The sequence below is a fragment of the Perca fluviatilis genome, chromosome 4, assembly GCF_010015445.1.
Source record: "Perca fluviatilis chromosome 4, GENO_Pfluv_1.0, whole genome shotgun sequence".
NCBI lineage: Eukaryota > Metazoa > Chordata > Actinopteri > Perciformes > Percidae > Perca > Perca fluviatilis.
This window is the reverse complement of record NC_053115.1, coordinates 19,361,196-19,386,246: the sequence shown is the minus strand read 5'-3', so window position 1 is coordinate 19,386,246 and position 25,051 is coordinate 19,361,196. Positions and strand designations below refer to the sequence as shown.

The following is a 25,051-nucleotide window of genomic DNA, read 5'->3' as shown; positions in this document are numbered from 1 at the left end:
GACTGGGACGGAGATTTGTCTTCCAACAAGACAATGATCCAAAACATAAAGCAAAATCTACAATGGAATGGTTCACAAATAAACATATCCAGGTGTTAGAATGGCCAAGTCAAAGTCCAGACCTGAATCCAATCGAGAATCTGTGGAAAGAACTGAAAACTGCTGTTCACAAACGCTCTCCATCCAACCTCACTGAGCTCGAGCTGTTTTGCAAGGAGGAATGGGCAAAATATCAGTCTCTCGATGTGCAAAACTGATAGAGACATACCCCCGCGCTTACAGCTGTAATCGCAGCAAAAGGTGGCGCTACAAAGTATTAACTTAAGGGGGCTGAATAATTTTGCACGCCCAATATTTCAGTTTTTTATTTGTTTAAAAGGTTTGAAATATCCAATAAATTTCGTTCCACTTCATGATTGTGTCCCACTTGTTGTTGATTCTTCACAAAAAATTACAGTTTTATATCTTTATGTTTGAGGCCTGAAATGTGGCAAAAGGTCGAAACGTTCAAGGGGGCCGAATACTTTCGCAAGGCACTGTATGTTAATGTTATGTATTACATTTTTTGTAAATCATGAATTTGCTTTTTATTCTCGCCAATTTAAATGATCTCTCTCAGGAAAGGAGGCTGTGTGCACACCCGTTCCTTCAGATCTACAGAGATGGTCAGATCCAGTTCATGGCCCCCTTGGCCCGTCAGGGAGATTTCTACGTGCCTGAAGTGCGACAGGTAGAAAGGAGGCTGTCAGAACAAGAGGAATTGCACAGTGACTCAGAAGTCTCAGGTAATTGTATTTCATGCTGTACCAAATAAGCATGTACATTTTTTGTACTTACAGGTAAACCAAAGAGGATTCAAAGCCCTATTAAGTTAATCTACGCAGGACCACAGGCTTGCTTCTCCTTAACAACCTTTAAACAACAGTGACATATTATCATTGATATGGTGGATGTGTTGGCAAACAGTTGCCATGCATGTTTTTGGCCACCTGGCAACTTGAAGTCTAATATTTGCTCTCTTTATGGCTTTGTTTTTTTGGTCTACCAACTCCTGAGTGAAATATAAGATTACATTTTCTTCGTCAGTTCTATACAGTCAGCTACTTTCTGATGGCCATTAAAGCAGCATGTTAAGGCACCTGTGTTTTGGCTTCAGCATTCAGCCATGGCAGTTGCCGCTTGGGTGGGACCCAGGAGAATTGGACCTTGTTTCTACTGCTGTTTTGTTTATGAGCAGCCCCGCAGAAGCAAACTGTGATTGACACCTTTCTAGGTGTTAATGAAAAGCCCAGACACAGCAGCTTCTGGTGAAAGTGTGCTGCCACTCACCAAGGGGCTGTCCACAGCTATACAGACACCATATGGAGTAAAGTAAAGTACTTTAGCACAATTCCACTTGACACTAATTTATCCTCATGAGACATAAAAGCTTGTGAGGGAGTGTTTTCAAAAGTCATTCCTGGTTTAAGCGAGATGAAGCGAGTCTAATCATGAGTTGACATGAAGTGTGAAAATAAGCCTTTTGATAACAGCCTCATAGCACCTAATTGCTACAGCTTTGTGGCAGAGGCCATATTGTTCAATTCAATTCAAAACAAGCAGACTATACAATGAATCCAAATATAGCCCAGCTGACACTCAAAGGACACAAATGCACGGTAAAATAACAGCAAAAAAACAATCACAGGGGGTATTACAGTTTAATTTTCATTTTGAATGTCAGTCAGAATGTTGTTTACAAATGCAATACAGGTAAGGATTGGATTATGAAAAACAGAAAATTAATAAGAAACTATTTTAATAATAGATTATTTGTTTAACTCATTCATCAAGCTAAAATATTCCAGATTAAAAGTTTCCAGCCACTCAAAAGTGAGGATTTGCTACCTTTCTCTGTTTTAAAAGTGAGATGAGATACAGTTGATTTCCACACATTGATATCAGTTTGAACCTCCACCGTTTGGTGCAGTGGTGTCTCCACTGAGGAGCACAGTGCACAATGATTGATTTATTCAGGGTGCATTCGTGTCCACATCCAATTTAGATTTTGGAAAATCTACAGTACTTTTTGAATTTCCAACAAATTGCTTTTGTATTATTCTCAAACTGCAGAAGTTCCATTTATCTGCTCAGGGATGATGTGAGAGATGGTGCCAGAAATTTAGTTATGAGATTATGTTATGCGCCAAAACGCAAACTTTAAAAGAATATTCCATTAACTGTAATTTATCTGTAATTGTTGCCTGTCCAAAAGTAGTTGCGTGCAATTCCTCGTCAATAATCAACTTTAAATTGAAAGTAAAATGAGTGATTTTGCACTGAAACTTGTTTTTTGTCAGTTACCTCAACAGGTGTTGTAAGAATAGGTTATTTATAATATATTTGTCTGACCCCTCAAACATCTATCTGGATCTCCACTTTTTGCTACAAAATGGAAGGAAACTGACTGAAATGACCCTGTTTTTATTTATGTGTGGTGGGAGTGGAAATGACATTTGGGTCCATGACTGTGAATGATAGTGTGACAGGCAGCCATGCTCCTGTCACAATGGGATCAAATAAACCTTGTCAGTGGAGCATTCGGGACACTGGAGGCATCGGTCCATTAAACCCACCCATTCGCTTCCCACTACTCCCCACATACTGACCCCGTCTCAGTGACCGGATCAACCCCCAGCCTCCTCACATGGCTCCTCTCCCTGTCATACAACAGCAGGCTAGAAACACTTTCTAACATAGCTCACTCTTTGGAACCACACAATTCACAAGTGAGTGGATGTAGTGCCACATTTAGTTTTAGTTGGCCATTAACATTGTTAACTCTTTGTTAGTTGTCACCGGAGCTATTTTAAAATCTTGCGGGGCAAATAAATGTCATATCTCAAGTTTTATCAAAGCAAAGTAGTTGAGTAAAATCTGATGTCCAAGTCATGTCACACATCTTCATCAAATTGCTAGTCTTTAAGGCCTTAAGGTTAATGTTGACCATATAAATGACACAGCATTTAAACATTTTCCTCCAAAGGAATAGTTTGACATTTTGAGAAATACACTTGTTCACTTTTTTTTTTGTTAGATGAAAATGTTGACTCATTACCAATCTCATATCTGTCTGTCTGCAAAATAACGGTTGGCTGAGGACGGGTGATTTGATGGTTGCCTTACATGATAACAAAAAGACACCAAAAAGAAGTCAGTGCAGTGCACCTCGCGTTTTGCAACCTGCTAATGCGCTCTGTCCAATCGCGGCCTGGCTGACATTTTGAACTGACTGTTAAAAACATTCTTAAAAATCAGCCTACAAGCACCTCTACAGCTCACTAATTAGTTATATTAAAAAAAGATGTTATTTGTTTATTTGTGTACAAACAAGAATGTAGAAATAACTAGTTGTGGTTGTATGAAGGGTAACATGCTGTAAATATTTCTCGGCCTGGAGCTGTGACTTCCTAGAGTGTTGTCCTCACCATGAGGTTGCCAGGCAACAAGCAGAGACCAATATTAATACCAAGGTAATTAGTTTGTTTGAAAGTGCTGGTAGGCAGATTTCTTATACATTGGACAGAGTCAGGCTAACTCCCTGATTCCTTTTTATGCTTTAAGCTTCTTATTGGACATACATGAGAGTGGTATTCTCAGGCGTATTTCCCAAAATGTTAAACTATTCCTTAAAAGCTTTGTTAAAAAAAAGAAAAGAAAATGATTTGGCATATTTGTTAAAACTGTCACCATATCCTGACCGTAGTACATTAGTACAGATTATTTAAAAAAAATATCACGTTCCTCTGCCTCCTCTATGAGAAAGTTTGCACCGACTGGTGGGCAGTGCGTAGTTTTGGCTCAACTGTTTTTCGGCTCTGATTGGTTGTTTTTCTTCAGGCACAGTGAATCTTGCAAATGCCATTAGGTGCAATAGGAGGAGGATCACAGATTATCTGTCTCATGTGATACTGTCAGGATATAGGGCTAGTTTCAGTAAAAGTTACCAACTGCAGCTATAACAGTGGATGTAAGCCTTAATATGATAATTATCTTTATCTTATATTGGAGTTTGCACATTAATTCTTAACCTACTCAAATTCTGCAGCATCTTTCTCTGTCTCATTCCAATACTAGTAGAATAAACTGTCACTCAGACACATGTAAATAGCGATGCGCCACTAAAGCCCTCCAATGAAATGTGACAGTTTTCCCTTTTAAAATAAATTAAGATTAAGATATTATCCCTAATGTGTATTTTTCAATCCAAATGTGATTTTTTATTTTTAATTTTTCCCCCATTGAGTGATTACTTTTTGCCACTTGCTGTAGATGTTCAACCAGCAGAGGAAAACCAACACAAAACCAACATCGTTGCTCTATCACAGCTCACTATGCATGTTATTAATGTTTTATTTCATAAATTGTTTTTTTTCCCTTTGCTCCATCTATCACATGCACATGAGGTGGGTGTAAATTAGTCAGTGAGAGCTTGGGGCTAGATTCAAATATGGATGTTTTTATTTTAATTTTGAATGCATTTTTATGAAGATAAATAGGAGTTCATTCTATATGTACATTGTGTTTAGCACTGATTTGTATGCCTTACATTTCTTTCCCCATGTATACAGCTTCTCTTCCAAAAGGTGAAAATAGTCATAGTCCGCTGTACGCAGTGTTATTGTCTAGAATAAATATCATCCATTCAGCTATGCAGTTTACAGGCAATTCAGTTCTCTCTTGTTCAAGCTCCCGTGTGTGTGCTCCATCATGGCCCCCATCTCATATTCACTGTCAACAATGAACTGATTTCCACTGCAATATCTCTCTCATCTTTTCTAAGGGGCATGTGTGACACAACAGCATGAGCCTTTAGGTCTTGCGCTATAGTAGAAAAAACACGTTTGGCCTTATAACTCCCAAACCGTACATCACACATAAAAAATACACCTATCCACGCGTTCCCTGCATTCAGCTGAATCTCCTGATATAGGCCACGTCCATTTCCACCTAGACTTTTATACGCGAAAAATCGCAATTTATCTTAAACCTACTTTTTCAAACTCCTCCTAGACCGTACGAGCGATCTGCACGAAACTTGGTACGTAGCATCTCCAGACGACTAAGTGCATTATTGCACACACAGCAGCAGGCTTAGCACACATAAACATATAGTATTTCTTTATAAACATAGCAAAGTTGCTCCTGATTACATTTTCAGAGTAATTAATGTTCTGTACTATTTGAACGTTGCTATGTAACACCATTTCCTCTTTTTGTATTTTGCTTGTTGGAAGTCTCTTAACTTTAACTTAGAAGCATGACATTAATCATCTCTCTGAAGCATATAGTCCTGTTTTTGTAGGAAGCATATAGTCCTGTTTTTCCTTTGTAGTTTAATGACGATTAAAAAAACAAAATAATGCTTTGCTTTGCGGTTTGGTGTCTCAAGAGCTTGTCACAGAGTTACTGACCAAGTCAACAGTTACTTTCACTATATGTGTTGTCCTTTTCTTCATTCATCTTGTTCAATTGTGGTTTGAAATCTCTGTATGACTTTATTTAGGTTTATCTGAATGCCTAGAATCAAATGGATTGTCAGAGGAAATACATTTGTTGATTGATAATCTATGATTTTGAACAGTGATAACTTTTAATTCATGATACAGTCTTTGCTTAAAGCTTCATACTTTTTACATTATTCCTCAATTGAAATGCACAGTGATAAGAAGATTTAGTTTGTCAACCTGTCATTCTGTTACAAATCTCAGCTACATCTGATAATTTGTCCCATATAATGTATTTATCACCTCTAACATGATGATTAGCCCCCTTCTGGCTTCTGTCAACTGTTTTCATGTGAAAGGTTAGTTCTTGTGTGTGTCATCATCTGGTCTCCAGTATACAACAGGCTGGCTTAGTGTAAGGAGATATTGATTTAAAGAGTATTGAAGAGTGTTATGTGGAAACACTTACAGCCACACAAAGATCGACAGAATGGCACACACAGGGAGGAAATTGATTTTATTAACCTGCAAGGAACAAACTAAAAACACTGAGGAGTCAAGTGCTTGTAGGAGTAGGAGTTTCTAATTAACAACATTTTAGTGCACTATTTTGAGTTATGACTTTAAGTCGCTGCACAAGGTGTTGCTGCTCATCCCATGAGTTGATGAACTCGTTAACAACCAGAAAAATGTGTGACAGGCACGATGTACAACACCCACCCTTCCATGGATAAAAGGGAAAGAAAGCATTATTTCCCAGCTTCTACATTTTTGGAGTTGAACTTTATATAGATTTCCTGGTTCCTTGTTAATAATCATCCTAAATTCAATTGAATGTGCAAGATGCAACAGCTCTTGTCATTTCTACACAATTTGTAGATTTCCATATACATTTATGAAAATATAACAATGGAATACAGCATGAGGAAAAAACAAGCTGGATGTGTAAGGGCCATGTGAGCAAGGATTTACCTTCTAATTGTAAGGACAGTTAAACTACATGCTTGCACTACGTTTAAAGAAAGGTGATCTTGTTTGGTAGTTTTTTGGTTCGATTTACCATCAAAAACTATAGTACAGTAAACCTAAGTTATGCATCATAGCTAATAGAGAAATGAAAACCTGAGAGTCACTGCAAAGGTTTAGTTGCTCTTAAAGTTATAGTGCGTAGTTTCTGCCACCCTTCATGAGGAATTCTAAGTAATGACAAACTGTCGGCGCGTCAACATGATACAAGCTTTCCGTGATCGTGCACACACCCCCCCACCCCTCCTCCACGCAGTAGCTAGTAGCCAAGATGGACACGGAGGATCAAAAAAACATGATAGACTCTTCAGAAGAGGTAATTACAGAGAGAGTTGCTTTGCAGCAACTCATTTGGTAATGTCTTGAATGTAACGGACGTTCATTAATATCAAAAAGTTACGCACTAAAGCTTTTAGGACATAGGTTGTCTTTGTTTTGTTCTGCTGGACGGTCAGTCTACCACTTTGACTGAAGAGACTATATGACATTTTTGGGAACCATGAATGTGTGTACAGAGGATAAATCCGACGGACTTTGGTGATCCTCTGTCTTTTCCTCCCGTGCCACCATGAGGTTGACATTTTTATTTTTTAGTGAAATGTCTCAACAACTGTTGGATGGATGGAATTAAATTAAATTTGGTAAATACATTAATGTGTCCCTCAGGATGAATTGTAATAACTTTGTTGGTCCCCTGACTTTACATCTAGTGCCATCGTCAGGTCAAAATTTATTTAAACCTAAACTTATTTAAACCTTGTGTTGACGTTGGGTCAAATTGGTTTTCAGTTATTGTTTTATATCAGAAAATATGGGACGTAGAAATAAAACGTTAGAAAAAGCAAAAACAAACTGTGGAAAAAAAGGCGTCAAAAAGATCGAAAAAAATGTGTTTTTTTCCAAGGTTGATGGGAAGACAACACAAAGGTTAACACCTGCAAAACTAATGAGCCTCAGCTGTACTTACACATAAACATAATCATGTATGTTTAGATAGATGTATTGTTTTTAAAATGTTTGTTAGCTCACATGCTTCACTAAACATGAACATTGTAAACATAAGCATGTTAGCATTGTTTTTGTAATCATGTTAGCATGTTTGCTACTCGTGTGGTTGTAGAGTCTTGTTTTATGGGCATGAACTATTTTAACAATCTTTCTAAAGCATATTTGGAAAGATTTGATACGACAATTGTTTATTTTATAGATATATTCTGAATAAATTTCCTCCATGCATATGATTTCCAAATAATTGCTGAGTCTGGAGTAAAAGTGGAAGAGATAATAATAAAAACATCATGCAGATATTGGTTGGATCCCAGCACTGGATTTTTGGGCAGCCTAGCTTTTCTCATGTGGCGTTTGTTTATAAAAGTCCTCTCACCATCTGTCCACCCCCTCCCTTTTGTTTTATCACTGCTCTGGGTGCAGACTCAAACAGTGAATACAGCTCAGGGAGTGGGGTTCTCCTGTCGGACAGCAGAGGGACGTCCCTAGCAGCGTCCTCTGTCCACTCTGTGCCTATCCAGGATCAAGGAGATAGAAACAACAGAGGGAGAAGCTCCACGGGAACCTCATTTAAAGACCTGGACTGGGAGCAGACCGGTGGACAGCAGGCAGAGAGAGAAGAGCCGCTTCATGGAGACTCCAACCAGAAGAGCCTGGAGGCTCCCACTCAGGAGTGGTGGGGTGCCGTTGGAGGAGAGGAGTAAAAGTTCAGTGAGACACATTAGTTGAGGATGAAAGAGTAAAGGATTGAAATTGAAGAGTGTCTCACTATGGGTCCATGTCCAAATGTGTAAATATTAAACAACAAGGCAGGTTATATTCTATATTTTGGTTATTATGAACAAATCCCATGAAAAGACCAAAACAAGCAATGTGTTGGTCTGTTTCTTAATACTTGCAGACTTCCCTACCCTGAAAGTCGAGTCTTTCCTATAGAAGAATCTTTAGAAACAGGTCATGGATATAGTGTCATTTTTTAAAACAGCTGAGCACTGTAGTTTTTAGCAAATGTTACTCAAGCAGGAGTAAATAGTGCATTTGTTGGGGACTACTTTTAATAGTGGAATAATCCACATTTGGTGCTCTAGTGAGTATTTATGGCAGCAGGACGGTGTATGCAGGACCAACTCTAAATAAACTACAGTGCCCATGTTCATTGTAATGAAGAAACATGTCACGCAGTGCAACAGTGTGTCTCACTGATGTGGTTTAAAAGTTATTGGACAACAAAGGAGATCTATGGTGCAAAGGGATATGCATCAGGCTTTGGCTACACAGCCAATACTTGTGAGTGGGGTCAATTCATTGCTAATTTTGGCCATTTTATTGTATTTGTTGATAATAACAACAATATAGACTATAACCAGACATATTCTTTAGTCTTTTAATTACAGTTTTAAAGTGAATGCATTCAAATCTGCTAGATGTTGACTTGAAATCTGCAAAACTTATTCAGGTAGCCTGAATTTCTTGAAACAGAAGTGATGTTTGTCAAAATGTTACAAGATGACTGAACTGAGTATTTGTTAGAAAAGTCATTTTACTTGAAAGGTATTTCATTTGCTGTACTGAAGCTGTAACCATTATTTGCATTTCTAATAAGTTTTTGTTCGTTGGAGGATTGTTTCACAAACATACAGGGAATTCTGTTAATTTCAAAGATACTTTTTGACATGTTTACAAAGGGCCTCAGTTTCATTCATTAATAACTGACATAAAGGATTGAAATTATATGAGCACATAGACCTCAAGATATTGTGTTTAACTGAATATTTGTGCATCTTGTTAGAAGCATTTTATGTACTTTTACAAGGCTGTGTGTTGGTGATGTAAGTTTTGATATAAAATGTATTTCATTTCTAAAGAGGAAGGTGTGAATGAATGCATAATTACCTTCTTTGTGTCATCCTCCTGAGCACCTCTAAGATTGTGGACATGATTATGGGGAGTGTGCAGCCTGCTGCCGTGATCAGTCAAGGAGAAAGATGACAAGCAGTGGGCTGACCATTAATATTCATTCCACTATACTGACGGCAAAGCTCTGTGACTCTACGTTTTATTTGCATCTGGCCTCTAGCATCGACATTATCCCCACACATTCAAACCCAGCTCCTTCATTTTCTATTCAGCCGTTATATTGTGTTATTTTAGCTTCTCAACCTTCTCCCATCTGCTATCTCTTTGCACAGGCTAATTTCTGTTTATTTTTTCTCCTTTTGTTCTTTTCTGTTCTTCCCTCTGAAATACATATGGCAGCTGCAGCCTGAAAGACCACCTGATGACCCACACAGCCTATAATGTGTGTCCAGTCATACCCATATCCTTTATCTTCCAACAAACAAGAGATCACCCCAAGCTCGTCGCAGCGAGCCTTGCTCGCTTGGCGGGTGTGGGCAAACTAAAGGGATGTGCATGTAAGAGAAAAGCCATGTATGTCGTTTCAAGTAAATCGCCATTGCATATTCTGAGCTAAAACGTGTTAATTTAAGATTCCCCAGATTTTCACTTGGACAGAAATGAGTAGACAAAGGCTTCTGTCTGTCCTTCACTTGCATATTGTGTGTTTGATATGACTAAACACCACACCAATATGGCTTTTCTTAATTATAACTGTGGCATTACATTGATCAGACAATCAGACTATTTTAGCCCAGAGAAAAACCTGCAGAAGAGAGGGTATTTTAAACTAAAGCTATTGAAAAGTTGTGCTATTCAGTCTTAAATAATAATTAACAACACATACTAGGTTGAAACCTGTGCACCTAACCTTTACAGCAAATACAAAAACATAATCCTAGTTCTTGAATAGATGATACAGTAGACCTTTAAGACGGTACATTCATTCAGCTTCTGACTGACTGAGGTGCTTATCTAATCAGAGACCTGTTTCCTGAGGTATCTGGATAACTGAGTGAAACCTAGAACAAATATTGGACACAACAACGTTATCCAGATAACCCAGTAAACCAACTTCTTGGGCCTCAGTAGCATAGTGTTTTTAGTCTGAATTGCATTTTGGACAGTGTGGTCTCTGAGTGAAATGATATTTCAATTATGAAAATCTTTTGATGCCTTACTGTTCATCTGAGTGATTTTTCTTGATAATTTCCCGTTATGTTCTTACTCCACATGGAAACTTTAAAACAACAACAAAACGAGCCTGTTACAGCATTGCTCATTCATTAATTTGCTCTGAGTTGGAGTTGCCTCAGAGGCTTAATTGGCAGAATGCTGAGCTTTTACCTGACAAATATTCAACAAAAAATAAGATCTATAGTGAGTGTTTACATTTTTAATCTAAATGCTGATTGCTCTAACGATGGGGTTAAATTCCCGGAGGATAAAGTTAAGCGGGATTAATGAGATTTAGGAGTAAAAGTGATGCCCTGAGATGCTTTCTGTTCGTATAATTATAAAAGCTCTCTGGGAGCTGTGGGTGTACTCCTCTTCTTCAAACATATACACATGGGGTAGTAACTTGCTGAATCCATGCTGTTCTGTGAAGTATTTGTTGGCTATAGGGAATCTAACTAACTAGACTTAAATATGGTATCATTGGTCTGACACAGTTACGACCTCAGTGGGTAAATACTCCGGGCTGGTCGCGCCTTTGGAGCTGGGATACTGTTTTGTCTATCAGTATTTAAAGGGTAATTCTGGTTTATAACTTGTTTAGGATCACTGCTCCTGTCGACAATAATAACTGTGCGGTAATAGCTGAGATCTGGTAATGCGGTGACATTACTGAAAAAGGTTTAACTTTGACCTACTGTGCACATTTTGTCCTGTGCAATGAGGTATTATTGCCGCTATTACAAGTGCAGCCACTTGCAGTTTTACCTCCAAATAAAGTAGTTTCAGTGATCTGACTAAACTCTTGGCTTGTTTACAAGGCTTGGCTTGTATTTGATTGTCTGACTGCTTGGGTTTCTTGCCACTTTGGACTTTATGTAGCCATGTTGCTATGCAATTACATTATACATTACGACTACAATGTTATCATAACCAATAGAAATAATGGCCAAAAGTATGAAAATAAGAACTGAGTTGTAATAAAACAGAATATCCATTAAGCAAGGATGAACTTTTGGGGTGGGAAGTTGAAGCTGTAACCTTCGAGTTACATGGTGGTATCTGGCCATTAGGCAATCATGCTGCTTAAAGGGGCAGTTCACCCAGAAACAAACAAACAAAAACCAGGTCAATAAAATTTAGCTTGCGCTGCTTAAACTAGAAAGAAAATTAATTGGAAAAACCATCCAATCTGCAGACCTTGGTATGGACAGTTTTCAGAGTAAAAAAAGAGAGAAAAAAATAGACTATTTCTTTAGTAAAAAGGGGTATGTAGTTCTAATACAAGATGTTGTGTTTTCTATACTTGTGAACATCAACAAAAGCAGGCACCACAGAGAGAAACTAAATTGTTGATTTTGGACTGATTGTTTTTTGTCATGTTCATTAACATTTAACTATCAGAAACCCACAAAGAGAGCTGCAGCAGTCAGACTGATGCGCACTGACCACTGGCTAGGAACACTTTGTTTCTGTCCTCTATAATTTCAGTCGACATTAATTGGTATGTTTCTATCTAAAAGTCTGCATTCCACCCACATGCCCTCAACTATTGTAATGTAAACTACCTTTCTATTTCAGGATAAAATTGGTCCCTTTGTGTTAGCTGGGGGAATTATGCAACAAGCAGGACCCGCTCGTCATTTTAATTGCCACTGTACACAGAAAAAAGTTCTTCTTTTCCAAACCCCTAACTGCAACGTAGCTATTATTAGTGCAGAAAAGAAAACATTTGAAAAATAGTGAGATGTTTTTTGTATGTGTGGGTGAGAGGAAGGTGGTGGTAGTGGTGAGGTGGGGAATTGGGGAAAGGTGGCGGTGCTGAAGTATGTGAAGGTGATGAAGCTGAATACATACTGAAATATCTTATGTTGCTTGCTGAATATTTCCAGATTTAATTGTAACTGGTTGTGCAGCGGTGTACTTAGTTGGACACAGAAACCCAAACTGGTGCAGCAGACCTTTTCTGCACTCCTCACTAATTATGAAATAGGAATGTTGCTGATGTAATCTTGTTGTGGGTGAGAAAAAAAACTGCAGTGTTTATTGCATGAAATAGTGCCTCTGCAGAATGCATGCTGTATAGTTAACCTTAATTACCAGTGAGACTTTTAAGTTTTCCACTGCTGGCTGCACAGCTTTTAAATAGTTAATAGGCTGAATCAATACTGTGAGGGTCATTTATTTTGGCCGGTGAAAAACATTTTCTATGTATTGTGTTTGTATTAATACAAGGGTTATTTGTAACAACATATTTGGACAAATTCTGTATTTGATTCAACATTGAGCTCAAGTATGCCAGTATTCATCCAATAAATGTAGAATAAATGTTTAGAGAGTTGTAGGTATGTGTGTATTGGATGTTGAAGCATTTTCAGTGAAAAATGGTGCAGGTGCCTCTTGAGTTTGTAAAGTGCTGTGCCACTCATCTAGAGTGTGATTCAGTTTTAATGAGATAAAGGTGAATGAGGAGCTGGCCAGCCTTCACAGAGGGAAAAAAATTGTTGATGCTCATTTCTCTTTTCTCATCTTTCTAAATTTAGCTGGAGAACTGCAGCGCCTTGTTTTGTCTACTTGGAAATAATTTCAATTTTCACATTATTTTAGAGAAGGGGTTTTATCATTAGCCTAAAAGCTAGTTTGCCAGTAACAACTCTGTCCCACAGGGAATGCAATGAATGAGTCACTTAAAAAAAAGTTGTAAGAAATTGGAAACAGGATTTGAGATTTTGAATGCACTTTCGTCACTGTTTTTATTCTTTACTGCTGCATACTAAACAGCACACATTTACATAGGACATGTTATGTTCTTCCAATGTTGGTGCTCTAACTCGCTGCCTTGCAAACAAACGTTGTATGAAGCACAGTGTGGTTTGTGAAAGGCTCGAGCGCAGCGTCGACTCGGCGCACTCAGAGCTGTGGAGCTGCGCAGAGCGGCTGCATCGTGAGCGCTAGGATTCCTCAACAGCTCTTGTTTTGAAGTTGATTTGACTCACTTCCCGAAAGAGAAACGACTATGAATAGGAAATGTAATGAAAAAACAAAAGTGTAATCACCGTTTCATTTAGATTCACTTGTCTCTTAGTCCAGCTGGCAGTCATATGTAGAAGAATCCGTCGCGCATCATTACGGTCGATGCGAGTGGACACATGAGCACTCGGGCGGTGGGCTGCAGCTATAGCTCCGGTCTGAAGGCGTGTTGTACGGTGGCTGGCGGGCACAAGTTGGAGAGCACTGAGAGGAGTTTGTTAGATTTGCCAATGTGAACATTTCAGAACCAAGGACAGATCCAAACCGCTGCCTGGCAAACATGCTCAAAGTGAACAACATCTGGACTCCGCTCGTCACATGAAGCTCTGCACGTTGTCTGTGTATTGACGCACGGCTTGTGGAAAAAAGACCTACATATATATCCGGCAAGACATCTAGTGCTACAACCAGGTAAGAAATTGCCATTTACAAACTTTGTTTTTAACGTAGTGGTAGGCCTATGTTTTTTCCCCCCCACGTAGTCTGTCTACTTTGCCTCTGTATTTTCCTGTCCGACGTGCCCTTTGCATTTTAATTGTTTTTTTCCTTATAATTTGATTTGATCATGTCGCCTACACCGCAACCTCAGTTTAACTGCCATGGACATGTTATCAACACATGTCTCTTTATTGCACTTCATTTCACAGGGCACACAAGTGAATCAGCTCTCTTAGCATCCGAACTTGATCTAGCCTATAGTGTGTAGGCTACTACTTTATCAATAAAGCATCCAACACCTGAGCGTGAGGGAATATTCAGCGGAGTCACAATTGTCTCAACTAAACATTGCATGATCTAATATCGCACTTGGTTTTCTTGAACCAATCAGAGCTTTTGTTTTCAGACAGCGCCCTAAACAATGTAATGGCATGGAGAGTTATTGGGTTGTTTTCAGTTTGCGCAATTCATGAAAGTACAGTAAATACTGATTGGCATTGGACAAATCCATGATCGCATGCATCAAATAGTTGTCAATAGATCAGACAAGATGGGATGTAGCAGCAAAGGTATTTCTCTGTTATAGTGATAGATTGGTTAATACCACCGCATCATTAAATTATCATTAGATGGTGCCACCAACAGTTTATAAACAGAGACAACCTGTTGTAGTCTCTCATTCAGAATCAGAAATACTTTAATAATCCCAGGGGGAAATTATTTTCGTTACCACTCCAGGTATACAAACAACAAATAAAAACAACATATATTATCAATACTTTAAACATATATAATAAAAACAAATATACAGTAATAATATATAAAATATGAAATGTACAGCGTTAATGTGCAAAATTCTCATATTTTGTCTCAGTGGCCTCCTTGATTTAGAAACTTTAGGTATTCTGAATACATTTTAGAAATCTTTAGTTTCTGAGAGCAGGCTGACTGAATTTCCTGTGCTATTTTGATGATATTTTGATGCACTTGATCTATGCTTAGTTTTACAATCTAGCCTGCTGGCCACCACTACAGGCATCCTAATTCCTTCAGCTGACAAGTCCAGGTGGAGGGATAAACTGTGTCCCTACTGGAGATGACATAATAATGGAAATCATTAGTGGGGTTATGGTGGCTGCAGTTTTTTACTTTCTTTTTGTATTGTATTACCTGTAAATATAGTTTTTTGTTTGCTTTGAACAGCTGGTTAGGGGATCATTAAATGTTATACTGTTAAATGATAGGCTGCAGGACATTTTTCTTGTGTCAAATGTAAAAAATCGGTAGTGTCATATTACATGCAAAGAATGGGAAAAAGGATGACACTTTGCTTGTGGCATTTGTAATAATAATGAGCACAAAATTGCTACTGCCATAAATTATCATCCTATCAGTGTTTGTCACGTAATCATTGGACAGCAATATTTTAGATAAATCTCATGGGACAAGTGCTGTGTTTTAGGCTGTTATTACTCAACAGGCTTTATTATTCATGTGTAGTGGATTAGACACTAAATTAAATGTCATGTAGGCCTACGTTTTCAACAAAAGACCAAACAAACCTGAGGGCAAAGCTTAAACGCCTGAGGTGATGTTGCTTAAATTATCATTTATAACATTGTTATACATCATAGTATTAAATAACACATCAAATAGATTTGATGATTTTTGCATGATCACACCCAAAAAAAAAAAAAAAAAAAAAAAAAAGAAACAGGGGGGGGGGCGGAAAAAAAAAAAAAAAAAAAATCCCTCCCCCTCTCTTTTCCCAAAAAAAAAAAAAAAAAAAAAAAAAAAATTAAACCAAAAAAAATTTTAAATTATTTAAAAAAAAAAAAAAAAAAGAAAAAAAACAAAATCAAACCCCCCCCCCCCCCTCCTCCCCCCCCCCCCCCCCTCCTTTTTCTTTTCTTTTTTTTTTTTTTTTTTTTTTTTTCCTCCCTTTTCTTCCTTTTTTTTTCCTTTTTTTTTTTTCCCCTTTTTTCTTTTTTTTTTTTTTTTTTTTTTTTTTTTTTTTTTCCCCTCTCCCCCCTCCTTTTCTCCTCTCCCCCCCCCCCCCCTCTCCCTTTCTCTCCCTTCACTTTTTTTTTTTTTTAAAATTATGAATTTTGTTTTTCTCCCCCTTTTTTTTTCCCCCCCCTTTTTTTTCCTCCCCCTTCCCCCTTCCCCTTTTTTTTTTCCTTCTCTTTTTTTTTTTTCCTTTTTTTTTTTTTTTTTCTTTTTTTTTTCCTTTCTCTTCTTTCCCCCCCCCCCCCTCCCCCCCCTCCTTCCTCTCCCCCCTGTCCCTCCCCCCCCCTTTTTTTTTTTTTTTTTTTTTTTTTTTGGGTCCCCCCCCCCCCCCCCCCCCCCCCCCCCCCCCCCCCCCCCCCCCCCCCCCCTCCCCCCCCCCTCTCCCCTTTTTATTTATTTTTTTTTTTTTTTTTTCTTTTTTTTTTTTTTTTCCTTTTTTTTTTTTTTTTTTCTTTTTTTCCCCTTTTCCCCCCCCCTTTCTTCCCTTTTTCCCTTTTTTTTTTTTTTTTCCTCCCTTTTCCCTTTTTTTTTTTTTCTTTTTTTCCCTTTTTTCTCCCCCCTCCTTTTCCCCTTTCCCCCCCCCTTCTCCCCCCCCCCCCCCCCCCCCACACACAATTTTTTTTTCCCCCCTTCATTATTTTTTTTCTTTTTTTTTTTTTAAAAGGCCAAAAGTGGGGACCAAATCAAACACCTGCACCTACACTGTCCAAGACACACAACAGGACACACACATGCACACGCCCATGCATGCACACGCACTCACCCACGCACACTCACACTCACACGCACACACGCACGCACGCACACATGCACACACACACGCCCCCCCACACACACACACACACACACACACACACACACACACACACCCAGATTAACTAGATAATCTGTAGCTGCAGAAGTTGGTGTTACCCCCGGTAAGAGGTTTCTGCCTCTCTAAACACAGGAAACAGGACACACTCTGATCAAATAAAATGACTGTTAAGAGAGCTACTGATAATAGAAGTAATAATACATTTGGGTCTACAAGGGACACGCTTTATGTAATGTTACAGTGTCAGTGACAACACTGAGTGGCAGAATAAAAAGTGAATAATAAGCTCCCTGCCGCTTGTTACAGTTATGACATGGAGAGCGGTCAAGATCTGCGGGTGTAGCGTATCAGTTTAACTCCTTTAAAATCTGAACTTGGATTCAAACAAAATCCAAAACAAAGTTACAGACAATTTCCTTTGATTTCATGTGTCATTTTTGCATCCCTCATGACTTTGAAATGCTGAAATATTCTATGATAAAGATGAGTTAATAATAGTCCTGAAAAGACTAAGTTATGAGTCATTAAAAGTCCATCATCTCTTTGTAAAGGTTGCTTAAATCAACTTGTTTACCGAATTTGTGTGCGTTTGATGAATGACTGTTTGACAGAAACACGATTGGTTTCCTCTCTCTGAGAGCACTATGATTGAGGCAGCCCACCTCCCTAATCAGACATAACAACTCCTGGTGAGGCCTAAACCTGAAACCTCCACAATATAGGAATCTATATTAGCATACATGTCTCACTGCCCACTTTCCTGCAGTCCAACCCTTATTTTTTACCCACCGTTTCCATGGCAACCCCAGCCATTGAGAAGAACCGCCATCTATGTGATATCTCGGTTGTAAGCTTGGAGATAACGCTTCACTTGAGAGGTGCCTTAAATATCAATAAATGTTTAATGTGGTCACTCGGCAGAGTTTGTCTTTCAGATAACTAAGTGATTATATTTCACAGTGAAATCACAGAGCGCCTGGCTGAAATAATCTCTACTTCTTTTTCACTTCAAAAAGTAACTCATAAGATTCGAAGCCCAATTTCAGCCTCCTGACAAAACAGTCCTGGGTTTAGACTGTCCAATAATAGCATTATTTTCCTGTAACATTTCTATAGATCGTATTAGGCCGAGAGAAAAAAAACGAAGTGCAGGCAAAAATCTATAAGAAAACAGTAAAGAACCACTTGCAAGGAAAGTTTTGAAGCTTTTATACTGCTGTATGCCTTAAGTGTGACTGTTTCATATGTTTGGATGACCCTGTGGTCGAAAAGCTGAAAGAGAGTAACGAAAGCTGTCAGTGGGCGTCAGCAATGCACATTTTGATACATATGGTCATGTTGTTACTCTGTTAATAGTTCTGTTTCTTTCCTCATTGCAGTAATTAAATTGTATTTTCTTCCCATGGATGCTGTTAAAACTGAAAAGAATGAAAGAAAAAAGATAGCTAGAAAGATGGATAGATAGATAGATAGATAGATAGATAGATAGATAGATAGATAGATAGATAGATAGATAGATAGATAGATAGATGCAGTAGATAGTCATATACACTTCATGCTTGATTAACTTGGTAATTAGCTTTTCTTTCATTCACTCAGGAAATATCAAACATGCTGCACCCACTGAAAGAAGACTTAAAAGTGATCTTGCTCCAGGCGCTGTAAACCCCTGCTCCTTTGTACTTCAGCCAGCTGAACCCTGCTACCTGATCCTGCCATGCTGAGTGTAGTGCTATGCCCCAGGTCGTTGGCCAATTCGGCCCATTATTGGCCTCTCCACATGCTCCTGCTGGAGCTGCTGATATCAGGGGTCCTGCCCAACATCTCCAGATTACCACCTGCAGCCAAACGTGAGATCATCATGGACGGGGACTTGGTGATTGGAGGCCTGTTCCCAGTGCACCAAAAAGGTGATGGGATGGAGGACTGTGGTAAGATCAACGAGGCGAGGGGGATCCAGAGACTGGAAGCCATGCTGCTGGCACTTGATGAGATTAACTCCAGCGAGCACATCCTTCCTGGACTCCAGCTGGGGGCCCACATCCTGGACAGCTGCTCGAAGGACACTTATGCTCTGGAGCAGTCTCTAGATTTTGTCAGGGCCTCCCTCACCAAGGTGCACGATCCAGGCTTTATCTGCCCAGATGGCTCCAGACCTGTCCAAAACGAGGTTCCACTCGCCATCTCTGGGGTCATCGGAGGCTCCTATAGTGACGTTTCAATTCAGGTAAATGAGCAAATTAATTTATCTTACAAGCCATAACCACAACCTTTCCCTCACCTTAAGTAGTTTCGATGCACAGATTCGGCAGAAAGCAAGTCTTTAAAAAACCTTGGCATTAGACATCGAGATTTTCTTTTTTAGCAATGATTGTAAATCCAGGGTTTTGCAGAATCCAATACTCACTTTCTTGTCTAGCAGCAGAGTTTGGTTTACCTCAATATTCCTGTTTCATACACATACACTGTTTCCACCTTGTAGTAAAATCCGACAAAACACTTTAACGATGCATTGAGGACGCATTGAGATCCAATCACTAAAACCGCACGGTGGTGGAGGTGATCTGAGCCTCATGTGTCCACATTCTTATAGCAAGGAGAACAGGAATGCGTACTGGGAGCTGAACACGCGGAGACTTTTAGAAACATCTTTCTCTCCTGCACAAGTCCCGCTGCCCGTCAGTAGACATCCTTATGTTGGCACACAGACTGTAGGCAGTGCTTTTTCAATTCATTGCACATTTCCAATGTAAAATGTATGTGAGAGTAACAACTGACATTTATAAACACAGTGTTTCATTACAGTACTTGGGGATGGATAAATCTGCACACTTGAATCTGCGTACAGACTCACTTACTGAAAATGCCTTTCATCGCCACTTTTACTGAGCAGAAGGACTGAGCTTCGGCTTAAATAAGAATCCACCTGGGATCTGTTTGAAGCATCAACATTCACAGAGACATACATCATTTTGTCAGCGACTTCATTTACACCTAGCAAAGAAAACTGACCTTTCACACACACACACACACACACACATACACACACACACACACACACACACACACATATGAAAGTTTGGCAGAGGCGATGCATCTGAGCATTATTAATTAATTGTGATTGCCCCCACACGCCATAATTACCATCATGCACTGAGTGTTGGCGAGACAAATTGTGTAGGTATAATTTGGTTAGACTTTCCATTAACTCTCCATTAAGTTCACAACACATTCATTATCACACACACACACACACACACACACACACACACACACACACACACACACACAACACAGAATAAGCGCTATCTTTTAATTTGTAGCAACGCTTTGGAACAGTAAACTATATGCATATAAATAAAAAATGTATTAGCAGTGTAGCACATAGCCATACCTAATTCTTTAGTCACATAAACTTAATTTCATTTCAGATAATGAGTTCAGTTCACATTACAGTGAACCATGTTTTTTATGCTTGTACCTGTAGCGATTGTTTGACTATGGCTAATAAAAATTCACTTATACAAAACATATTATTACATTTTAACTCAAAAGATGTTACAATGATGCTGATTTACCTGATCTTGCAAAAACACCATTGTTATTCTGCCAAATATATCTGAATAGCTAAAGCAAAGTATTATATTTTCTACATTCTTTGGTATTTTAGTATCTTCTTATATTTGACAAAATGGTAGGATTTGGTATAAATTGTTGTGTCTATACAGTACAATGGTGTTTTTTCCACCAAAGGTTTGTCAATTGCAGCTCTAAGGAAACTATTGTGGTTGGATGGTAAGGGTACTCGCCCTTCTCCCTAACATTATTATTGTGACATCATACTGAGGGACACTGTAGAGTGGCTTGTTTAAATGCTACAATTTCATCACACCACATACAGTATGAGTAATGTTGGAAATTGACATACATTAAAGGTCCCATGACATGGTGCTCTTTGGATGCTTTTATATAAGCCTTAGTGGTCCCCTAATACTGTATCTGAAGTCTCTTTCCCGAAATTCAGCCTTGATGCAGAATTACAGCCACTAGAGCCAGTCCCACAATGAGCTTTCCTTAGTATGTGCCATTTCTGTGTCTGTAGCTATTGAGGGAGGAGAGAGGGTGGGGGCAAGGTAGAGGGTGGGGGTGTGGCCTTAACCAACTGCCACTTTGTTCATTTGAAAGCCATGATGTCTCTCTCTCATAGGTGGGCCAAAATCTCTGGGCAGGCAAAGCAGAGAAAGGGGAGGTAACCTTGCTCCTTATGACCTCATAAGGAGCCAGATTCCAGATCGGCCCATCTGAGCTTTCATTTTCTCAAAGGCAGAGCAGGATACCCAGGGCTCGGTTTACACCTATCACCATTTCTAGCTACTGGAGGACCATAGGAAAGCTGGGGGAACTCATATTAATGTTAAAAAAACTCATAAAGTAAATTTTCATGCCATGGGACCTTTAAGCATAACATGAATATTTTATATTATCCCTGGAACTCCTGATGACTGAATCACTTAATTAACTTAATTAAACACTTGAATAAGCAGTGTTTATGCAGCCTAAGTGTAAACACTACTGTATGAAGATGGCATTGTAAGTATAGCTGTTGAAAATGTTCAGTTAAGGAATGCATTTCAAATCACTCACTTTTAGATTTTGGGTCACCAGGGCTGATAGTTAAGATATAATGATGCTGATGAATGGATTCCGGTGTCCAGAGAGATTGAGAATGTATTGACCAGCTAAGCCCACACAGCGGGATGGAGTTTAGAGTGGTGAAATGTATTTTAATCCATTAATAACATGTGAAACAATAACAAAGCATAAAAGAGAAGTTGGTCCCAATTAACCCAAATAGAAAACAATATGATATACAATATGATATACAAGTTAAAAAACCACATATGGATAGGCTGAAGCCACAACTTATTATTTCTATGCACTTCTTACAATACTCTCAGGCATTAGGTCCTGTTAAGTCCTTGTGTCACACTAATGCTGACATATAGTTATTTATCTAATGCTGAAATATAGTTATTTAGATACTGTATACTTGGTAAACTGCAAACTTGGTAGTTTGCAGTGTGCTATGACTTTTGAGATCTCACTACAACAATTCACCCATGTACTGTGGCTCAAATACACTTTCTTTTTTTTTTTTTTTCTTAAACATTCACATTTCTTTTAAATCTTATCGCTAGCTCTAATTTTAAAGACTAGTTCTGTGAAATCCTAACCAAAACTTGGTTAGGTTCAGGAAAAGATCATGGTTTGGGGTAAAATCAGTATGTTACATATAGAAGTTAAGTACCGGTATGTTACATAGGCTACATGATGTAAGTTAAGTATGTTACGTATTTTAACTTAGTCAACGTTTACTTTTGGTTTCACACAGGACACAAACAGTAGTCTCCTGGGTGTAAGTCCCTTGTTTGTTTGACCTGTCCATCCACCCGAGTCTTTCTCCCATGTCGACAGGGCTGTGTTAAACCGAAAGTCCTCAGCGACAAAGGATCTTAATTGACTTTCCATTGGCAAACACGTAATTTTAACACATTAAGTGTTTGCCACGCAATGCCATGTTAATAGGTTGTAATAATTTCACATAGCAGATTTCTGTGAGATCAGGCTGCAGGAAACAGCTGGGAAATAGCTACCCTGGCTCAGTCCAAAAGTTAAAAATGTGTTTATAACTAATTCACACATTTTTATCTTGTTTGTTTAATCCATAAAAAAAACACTAAAGGAAAAAATATATATAAGAGTATAGTAGTATTGATCTTCTTCTCAACTTACTCTTGGAAAGAAAGCAAATATGTATTTTTTTCCCAAAATGTGAAACTACTCCTTTGAACAATGTTTGAAAACATAGCTTATGTAAAGACTTGTAAAGACCAAACCTTTTATAATTCTGGAGTATACAAATTGGAGTTGTATTTGATTTAAAATACCACATATCTCTTCACAGTAAGTAATATATGGGAAGCGCTAATTGTTTGAATAGGTTGAATGTTGAAGCCTCTTCTTCTGTGATTCCCTTGTTAATCTCTGCTAAAACAATGTTGAATATGATCCAACCTTAGAGAGTTGCCATGAGTCTGTAGTGATGAATCTGTAGTGATGAATGTTTCATGTCAGCATGTTGAAGCTGAATGGAGAGTGAATAGTCAGACAGACTGGACAGGAGATGTCCACCTTACCATCATTCAAAGCCTCCTATAAACTCTGGGCTTCTCCACTTAGAATGAAGTGGATAATATAGATCTTCTCCTCCTGTAACGTTGATGATGCTTTGACAAAAGAACAGCATGTTTTTAAGAAGCATGAAAAGGACTGTGTGTGTGTCTCCCTGTGAATAAGTCTTCAGCGACCACACAGTCACAAAAAGGATCTCACTGCTTTTGAGATTGAATTTGAATACATACCTCTACTGTCACTACACTCAACAGCCTCTTTGTTAGCACCCTTAACATCCTTTGGGCGCTACAATGAATCGAGCCGTGAGAGTGCAGAGAAGCCCATGGTGGGAGTTTTTTGAGAGGTCACTGATTTACACAGTCTCTATTTATCCCAGAAAAGTACTTTGTGGGGATGAAGAGCGTTATAAAACTGAGCAGGACAAGTGCCAGGGATGGTCCCAGGGAACTTTAAAAAAAAAAGCTGCTTTTCCCATCTGTGCGGTGCGTCTCCATTGGCTGGCAGGGACGTGTCCACCTGCGTTTGGAGAGGAGGCTGACACTGCCTGTGACAGGGGCCAAGGATGAGATGTGGGAAAGATGGTGGGAGACGAGCCAGTTTCTCCTCAGCCTTCTTAATTAGCCCAGCAATATTCAAGAGACTTTCATCATCTTCTTGCTCATCCTGGTGTATGTTGTCGTCCCTGTAGTCTTCTCATTTTGTGAAAACGGTCTTTTATGTCATATGGGATGTTAGCTGTATAGAATCGACCTTGATGACTCAGTCCTACCAGCCTACACATTTGACAGTTATAAATTTCACCAAGCCAAATGGAGCCATAATGAGAAAAAAAGAACAATGAAACCATTCTGAACTATTCCCACACCTTTTCCTGCAACAATAACATTAAAAAAGATGTGTATCTTCAAATTCACAAGCCACAACACGTTCACACTTACACAGTAAAAAAGCTGAAACCTGCTAAGAGGCATAATCACAATTTTATCTTTAACATGGACTGTATGCAAATGACTTTTAGCACAATCCACACTGAAACTGTTGCACACATCCTTAAATAATTTAACAAACATGCACACAAAGAAGAAAAGTTTATTAAGTATATTTGTAGTAATAATTACTAAAGAACTATGGAATTGTTGCAGGACAGCCTATCTCCATGTAATATTGCACTACTGTATGAGCCATTCTTACCTCAGATGATAGTTATTGAGACTTGAGTATCCACAAAATGTAATATCCTAACAACCACTAAATCATTTAAGACCATTAACAAACTCTGTAAAACCACTGCTGAAGCTGCAGGGAAGGTCTTCAACAATTTCAGGTCATAAGAGTTCATATCTGTCCTGCCATATATTGATGTTTATATTTTTGGTTTGCAGTGGTTTATTAAGTCTGTTTATGTGTCGTGCAGAGGAACTGGAGAGAGCTCTATCTTTATTGTGTTTCTGGTGGAAGAAAATCCTGCTTTGCTTTTAACTTCAAAAGGGTCTTGCTTATCATGTGATATTATATCTGAATTCCCCCCTCCCTTCCTCTCCTAGAGACTGTTGTTTTTGAACTGGAAATTCTTTGCACATTCGGAAAACACAGCTCAGCTCCCTAATTAGCACATCAGAATGTCATTCAAAGTGAGGGGAAACATTTTAATGACTGGAAGGGCGGTTAGAGTCAGGACCCCACACGGTCAATGATATTGCTAGCCTATCGATTTCCAGATGCACATCCCTTCATCTTGTCTGTCTATAGAGCCGCTGTCTTTTTCACACGGTATCACAGGAATAAATTATCAGTCTTTGCTCAGAACCTGTGGCTGTTATTTAGAACAGTGTGTGACAGGATCACTGAACACCAGTCTCAATAACAGTGAAAAATTACTGGACTTTTCAAGTTTATTTCACAAGTGCTAGAGGCTAGAAGTGATATTTCAAAGCTTCAAGCTAAGCAGATGATAAAGAAGAACATTTTTCTC

General features: G+C 38.7%; 2 protein-coding genes across 2 annotated transcripts in view; both read left to right on the top strand.

The window, feature by feature from the left end:
* The window catches only part of LOC120557153 (testis-expressed protein 264 homolog), a 36,393-nt gene extending 27,806 nt beyond the window's left edge, over nt 1-8,587 (top strand). Inside the window, exons 3-4 of the mRNA XM_039797189.1 lie at nt 620-785; nt 7,944-8,587. Coding sequence (XP_039653123.1) covers nt 620-785; nt 7,944-8,224 — 447 coding nt within the window. The 3' untranslated portion in view covers nt 8,225-8,587. The remainder of the gene's footprint in view (nt 1-619; nt 786-7,943) is intronic.
* A 4,894-nt stretch (nt 8,588-13,481) lies between these two features.
* The window catches only part of grm2b (glutamate receptor, metabotropic 2b), a 29,914-nt gene continuing 18,344 nt past the window's right edge, over nt 13,482-25,051 (top strand). The window contains exons 1-2 of the mRNA XM_039797185.1: nt 13,482-14,033; nt 18,484-19,111. Of these exons, the coding sequence (XP_039653119.1) occupies nt 18,602-19,111 (510 nt within the window). The 5' untranslated portion in view covers nt 13,482-14,033; nt 18,484-18,601. The remainder of the gene's footprint in view (nt 14,034-18,483; nt 19,112-25,051) is intronic.